The sequence below is a fragment of the Vanacampus margaritifer genome, chromosome 1 (genome assembly GCF_051991255.1).
Source record: "Vanacampus margaritifer isolate UIUO_Vmar chromosome 1, RoL_Vmar_1.0, whole genome shotgun sequence".
In the NCBI taxonomy this organism is placed as follows: domain Eukaryota; kingdom Metazoa; phylum Chordata; class Actinopteri; order Syngnathiformes; family Syngnathidae; genus Vanacampus; species Vanacampus margaritifer.
This window is the reverse complement of record NC_135432.1, coordinates 9,239,687-9,246,842: the sequence shown is the minus strand read 5'-3', so window position 1 is coordinate 9,246,842 and position 7,156 is coordinate 9,239,687. Positions and strand designations below refer to the sequence as shown.

At 42.3% G+C, this 7,156-nt stretch overlaps 1 protein-coding gene across 2 annotated transcripts; it reads right to left on the bottom strand.

Moving 5' to 3' along the window:
- Window positions 1-346: 346 nt before the first annotated feature.
- Window positions 347-6,836, bottom strand: ccn5 (cellular communication network factor 5). 2 transcript variants are annotated; one of them, XM_077572990.1, is made up of 5 exons: window positions 6,316-6,836; window positions 4,344-4,560; window positions 2,828-3,076; window positions 1,035-1,252; window positions 347-799 (listed from the first exon to the last, which is right to left on the bottom strand). In XM_077572990.1, exons 2-5 carry the CDS (start codon window positions 4,459-4,461, stop codon window positions 512-514), a joined length of 873 nt encoding a protein of 290 aa, XP_077429116.1. In that variant the 5' UTR covers window positions 4,462-4,560; window positions 6,316-6,836; the 3' UTR covers window positions 347-511. The 2 variants fall into 2 exon arrangements, with proteins under 2 accessions (XP_077429116.1, XP_077429105.1); XM_077572979.1 differs by having other exon boundaries at window positions 6,354-6,833.
- Between the last annotated feature and the right edge of the window lie 320 nt (window positions 6,837-7,156).

Sequence of the window (7,156 nt, the reverse complement as noted above, 5' to 3'; positions counted from 1 at the left end):
TAAATACACACATTAAAAAAATATATTTTTAAATGTAAACAATATTACTTTACAAGTCATTGACTTTGTAAGTTGAGTCTTTCAGAAGTTTTTGCCACGCAAGTCGTAAATCAGGGAATCGAGTCATATGACTTGAACTCCCATCTATGGAAGGTACATTGCCAATGATCCGTACATTGGAACTTATTATATAGTTCTGGGCTTAAAAATGTCTACAAAAAGTATGGCTTGTTCTGTCTCTTTTTTTTATTTTTTAAATTGAACAAGAGATTCTATTGGCCAATTCATTGACCACTTGTTGAGCACCTGTTTTGAGTTTGCAGTGCATACAATGAAATGAGATCAGTGGAGAAAGAAAGATGTTTTTATTTATTTATATACAGTATATACAAAAAAAGTCACTGTCTCTTTCAAGGCTTCACGACAGATGCATGGTGGCCGTCGCAAATCCGAATTCCAAATTCAGCCTAGCAGCTTGGAGTGTGGTGTGTCACGTTATCATGGGGACCAGTCAGGGTCTGTATCCCCGAAGAGCCGGGTTGGTGAATGGCGAGTAGGAGCAGTTGTTGTGGCAGACGCACGAGTGGATCACCATGACGGCTCGCCGCCGCGGCCTGCCGGTGGGGCAGCGGAAGATCACGTCGGCAGTGGAGGTGTGGGAGGGCGTGCAGCAGCGGGAGTCGGTGCAAGTGCCGCAGTATCGCGGCCGGAAGACGCGCGTGCTGCTGCAGCCGTGATGGAGCAGCCGGACGGGCCCGGGTGACGCGTAGCTGGCCGTGCACTGGCTTTGCTGCCCGAGCTGGTGAAACAGCACACAAGCACGCTGCATATAAATATAAACTTAGTAGACCTCAGATTCGGGTCAATTAGTGGAGCTCAGAGTTCAAAGAAACATGGTGACGCAGCAATTAGCTGTTATGATGCAAGTAAATGGAATAAGCTGTCATCAGAAGTGAAATCAGCAGCAAGTGTAAATGCTTTTAAATCCTGGTTAGAAGCCTGGCTTCTGTTTCCGCCCCAACTGGAAGACTCACCATGGGTCGACTTGGCACGGCGAGTTGCGCATGGCAGGGTCGAACTTTGCAAAGTCGAGTCTCCACTTGCAGCTTGCAGGCCGGATTGTGGTTGGACACGCGCGTGGAGATGCCGTCCCCGCAGCTCTGGGAACACGCGCTCCACTGGGTGCTCCGTTCCACGCAGACCGAAGCGGACGGCAGCGGGGCCGCCAGCTGCCGAGTATTTGCACTCATGGCTGACAACAAAAACAGAAACACGAGACACCAAAACACAAGGGAAGTGAATTGACGGTGGAAATTTGACCATTGCGGGGGTTATGTTCCGGAACCCCCCCTCAATCGATGGAAATCTGCCAACTAGCATCCGCAGACACTGGTGCCTTGAGATACGAGCGACCCGACTCGTGGATTTTTGTTTATTTATTGATTCCAGTGACGTACGTGAAATGTGCAGCAATGAAATGCTTGTCCACTAGATGGCAGAATACTGGAAAAAAAGGATGTCATTTATAGTTGCACATGATGCACGTTACCATTCCCACAACTAAAACAAATAAACAGACTGAGCCAATTTGTAAGTAATGGAGGCAAGATCATGAGTCTTGTCTGGATAACGTTTGGGAAACACCCAGATATGGCGACGATTCAAAACAGCCAAAATGTTGCCTAACTCCACATTCTTGTGGCATTGAACCAAAACTTTCTATTTAACAAACAGGTGGGGGACTTTGACTAGTTATGTAAGAGTGCGCATGGAAAAGAAATGAGCTTATTTTCCGGCACATGAAGAAGGTACTCTGTGAAAGTTGATGCAAATTCATTCCGAGCATATTTCCCATGCTGCATAATGATGTCATTTTCTCTCCAAATATTATCCACGTCCTGCCTGGTGTTTGCGTGATTACTCCTCCACATGGTGACTGGTCATGTCTGCTAGTTTTGAATTCAAGACAAGCCATATTTCCTTGGGGAGGAACGTACAAACACTTCTTTTAATAGCAACAAGCAGCTGTGTAGAAATTCAACACGAGTGGATGTTATTTTTCGGTAAGTGAGAACGGGAGAGAGGGAGCGGAAATTAAGCCGCTACAAAAACATTAGAAACTCCAAACAGTGTCTGACTGCATTTAAGTGAGTGCAAGCAATCCACCAATGTGACTGCATCCGTTGGAGAAGAAAACAAGCCAAAGTCCATTCAGTGGAGGGTGACTCTCCCGATCGCATGTTGTTTCTTTAGGAACGCTACGAGGCTTAACTTGCTTTCTTTGTAAGCGTTTCACATTGCTCAGCCTGCCGCCATTCTACGTCACTAAAAACGGAATGCGTAGCGACGTAAATACTCTGGACAAGAGTTTTGGCCTACAGCATTTTTTTTTTTTTAAATGTGTTTAAAAGTGTACAATAGGATTTTTGATTTTTAAATCCATCTCCGTTACAAGTAGCCTCATTCTAGCTAGTGCTAAGCTAGTTTATTTCTCAGGTCCAGCATCCAAGTTTGAAATCTCCCTTTCGTTTGTTGCTAACAGGGCATTAGCCAGCTATCAGCAAAGCGTTTGGGTTAGCTGTAGCCGGTGCGTGTACAGTAGCTACCTGATCGAGGTGTTAGCCCAAAAATATTCTCTTAAATACATCCCGGCACTCCCCATCGTAGATATGTCAGCCATACGGACACGTGCCATTCAAAAATTCCTCTCTGACGACCATATGCCATGACGTGTTCTGTAATGTAGTGTATATATTTGCTGTGATATTTTTAGTGATGTGCTGGAAGATTTTTCAGCACAGACCGTTGTTGAGTGTAACGCGTTTACCCGAGATGGCGTCTTGAAGCACAGAGTTGTCCAGGTTTTCGCACAGCCACTCCTTGCAGCACTTCCCCGGCAGCCGGACGAATTGCGGGTGAGGACAGTCGGCGGTGGGCAGGCGGGAATTGAGGGGACAAGCGGGCACGCAGCTGACGCCGCCACCTCTGCAGTGGCAGTGGACGTCGCACGAGGGCTGAAAGGATTGGCCGTCGTGGTAGCTGATGCCGTTGACTTCGCAGGTCAGATCATTCTCAGCTAAAAGGCACAATTGGTCAAAAGTTTTTATTTACTAAAAATAACTGATCCTTGTTCACATTTCCTTCATTTAATGAAATCAACAGCCTATCTTATAAAGTAACTCCCGTTTTTCCTCCAAGTTAACAAATGTATAATCCCACAAGATACATGACTAATCATGGCTGGATGTACATTATAAAATGAACCTACACTTTCTGTAGGTGTAAAAAGCAGGATTGAAAAGGAACGATCTGACAACTCCGCAGCAAAAACAAGGCTGAGCTGAACTACTTCCTGTTTTCATTCTTCTTTTTTAGTCAAACTTTACACAGTATCAAATAAAATAGTGTGCCAATGCCACCATCTATTGGTCGACTGTGGAATTACAACCAAAATTAATAGTAGGCAGAGCAACAGTATACAAAAATTGAGGATTAAGTGTACAGGGGAAAAAAATTAATGAGCGTGAGGGAGATGCGTGAAATGCAAGATAGAGGCGGGGAATTACTGTCGTGAAAATCTTCAAATCCAAACAGTACCAGAGTGTGCCATCAAGTGTCCTGGCATTTATGTGAAATCAGCCAAATTTAAAATTGCCTCATCATGTTTTTATTACAAAAAAAGACCTGCATTTGAGTGCAGTGATACCTTGCAGGACAACTTAATTTCTTATCTCCAGCTCAAATTGGCCATTTTCCCACATCTGATCCTTGTGAGTGTTTTCATTTTGCAAGTGTGCGTTTTGCGACTCGTTCTTTTCAATAAATGGCTCAGAGTGCATCAGCGATTTTGGCTTCCCCCTTTTTTTTTTCCTTTTTAAAATAACTTTAGCCACTGATTGTGATCGCTCGTTGCTATTTTTTTGCTTTGTTTTATTATTATTATTATTTTATCGTGACAGGATGTTAAAAATGATGGAGGCATTCACCCTTCGATCTATTAATTTCTAATGTCTTTTGAAAACTGCAAATAAATAAATAAATAAATAAATTAATTAATTACTCCACATGATTTTTTAGTAGTGAAAATAGCTATTTTGCCTGGCAATGAGTTACGTTAATTATGAAGTAATTAAATTACTAACTTCGTTACTTTTTGAGTAAGTAATGAGTAACTACAACTAATTACTTTTATAAAATAACGTTCCCAACACAGTTTTTTAGGCTTCTCAGACCTGATTTAACGTGTGGGCGTGTGTCAATTTTGCTTTTGAGGGTGCCACCCAGTGACCCGAACCTTCGACCTGAAAAGGTACTGCCAAGACTGCCCCCAAGTAGCTACTCACCGACGCATTCACCGGGGCCTCCGGGGAAGCTGGCGCTGTAGTCGCACGTCAGCCCTCGCCGGCCGTCGCACGGGAACTTGTTGTTGCACTGCTGGCCCAGCTGCCGCGCGCACACCATGCAGCACCGGCAGCCGTCCGCCACTAGGGGGACTCCGGGGGGACACTGGGGGGTGAGTCGGGGGCAGAGGCACGGCCTGTCACACAGCTGACACAACACCTGCAAGAATAAGATGACAAAAAGGCTTATGATTAAAAACATCGAGAAAGACGGAAGAAAACGACAGACTCCACCTTCCTAGCTTAGCAGAGTCGCAGACAACAACACTGATACTACAATACATGTAATATCATTAGTTATACCAGTGGAGGGAAGTAAGGAAATACAAATACTTTATTATTGTACTGAAGTAGATTTTCTAGGTATGTGTACTTCACTTCAGTACAGTTACAGCTTAAGATACGAAGTGTCTTGACTTGTGATATTTTTTTTTAGATACAAGTTAGTTGTGTCTTAAACCAATTATTTGGTCAAACTAAATTTGAGCTCCGAGTACACTTTGAACCACCACTAGATGGCAGTAGCAAACTTCATAACATCCGGTTATCATCAACTAACATAGCTTTCCTTGCAGTGGAAGGATAATATCAGTTGATGGCGCTAATGCACCATTAAGCCGCTTTGTCAAGTGCCAACAGACACCACAGAAGAAGAATGTGGTGACAAATGACAATTATTATTTTTGTTGGAATTATACAGTTTTCATTTACATAGTAATTATGCTCTGATTATTTTCTGCTTCAGAAACACAAAAGTATTTTTTGTTAGCTTGTTGCAAAGAGCTTCAGCTGTTGTTAGCTAAATTGCTGCTCATTTCTTCTGCATCAGCGAACCAGCGCAAGAATCACATTGGTCAAGTATAAAATCAAATACTGAAAAATACAGACGAGCTTATATGCTTCATTGACATTACGTAATCTCATCTCATAGCGGGCTTGGCTAAGAATGACTTTTTCTTTAACCCTTCTGTTATGTTGCTCACTTTTAAGTTAAAGAACAAATATTAGCTTTTTGCGATCAAACTTGGCACAGACAGAAAATAACGGTTGATTTCGACATATTTGCCCTGAAAACACCTACATCTGAGTTATAACTATGTTTCTCTGGATGCTTTTGGACATATAACACATAAACAGACGAGAAGAAATGGTTCATTTTTTTTTAAATAATATTAAGCTTTAAGCAACTTTTTGGGGGGGTTGCAATGTTTAAAATTCTGGGTCAAATTGACCCATTTTAAGAGTGAAAATGTAAGAAATAATTTTTTTGTGACGAAACGTCTCATCGAGAGACAATTAAAATTGTTCACGTTGACACTTTCCATTAAAACATGACATGATTATTGGAATGTTTTGGAACATTAAACATAGCCTGGCTTGAATTGACCAATTTTAACATTGCAAAACTACAAATTAGTAGTTTTTTGCTCCAAAAGTTCTCAATTAAAATGGTTCACTTTGACATATTTTCAGTTAAATTGTAAATGTTTATCAGAATAGTTTTGGAACAATAAACATAGCTGGGGTCAAATTGACTCATTTTTAAATTAGTAGTTTTATGCAGTAAAACTTTGTATAAACAGACAATAAAAACATTTTTGCATTGAAAACTGTTTATCATCAGCTATAACCTATTTGCCTTTGGAACATTAAACATGGCCAAAATTTCAGAACTATAAATAGTATTTCATGAAGAAACCTGTTCAAAATGGTTCATTTGAAATATTTGCAATGAAAGTCGTTAATATTATTGGGATGTGTTTTTATCATCAAATATAACCTGGGTCAAATTGACCCGGGAAAATGATTGCTGTACCTGAGAAACTAACCTAACCCCCCCAAAATCATAAAAACATAAAAGAAAATGAAATAAGGAACCAAGCAGACATGATGTCATCCTGTGACAAATACACACGTGTCATTTCATCCGCGACATCCGTGTTTGAGGTTCACCTGCGAGGACACGATGAGCAGCAGCAGGGCCGAGGTTGTCACGCAGTCACTCAGCGGTCGGTCCATGATAGCGAAAGTCTGCGTCTGTCTCGGGTCCGCGTCTGCCTCCGGGCTGCGTCCGTCTGGCCTGCTGCTGACATTTATAAAGTCTGCACTCTGATGTCACGCAGCCACGATGACTCGCATGTAAACAGCCAGTGGAGCGTCATCGCAAATGTTTGACATTCCTCCTCCCCGCCACCTCTTTCCACTTCCAGCCGAGCGCCCTCCCTCTCTTTCCAGCTGTGTGATGTTCCAGCTTATGAAATGAGGGGAGACGCGGGTACGGTGTCTAATTGGCGGGAGATTCATCATTACGCGGATGTTTTTACACCAGCCAGTCACACACTTTTCCACTATTCCATTCCTCAAGTGAGGCAAACGTAAATGAGATTGGATCCATTTCCTCCATCTGCTTTCCACGATGAGGCTGCAGACGGCCGCCATCATCTCGTCTTCAGGAAACAGCCAGATGGGAGTCTTGGGTGAGGCAAAAGGTGGTTTCTGTCTGAGAAAAATAGCATTTTATAATAAAATTATACTTTATAAAAACATATAGCAATGACATCATTTAATGCAATTTAAAAGAATTAAACTCCTTCAAATGAGCGACACATTCTGGTGTGTGCACCCTGACCACCTGGGGGCAGTATAAGACGAGTATACTGGAGACTCAGCTCCTCTCGACTTCTTAGTACGGCAGTAGTATTAGTCGTTCTTTGCCGAGGATAAAGAATATATACCTGTGAACATTGTTATATTAT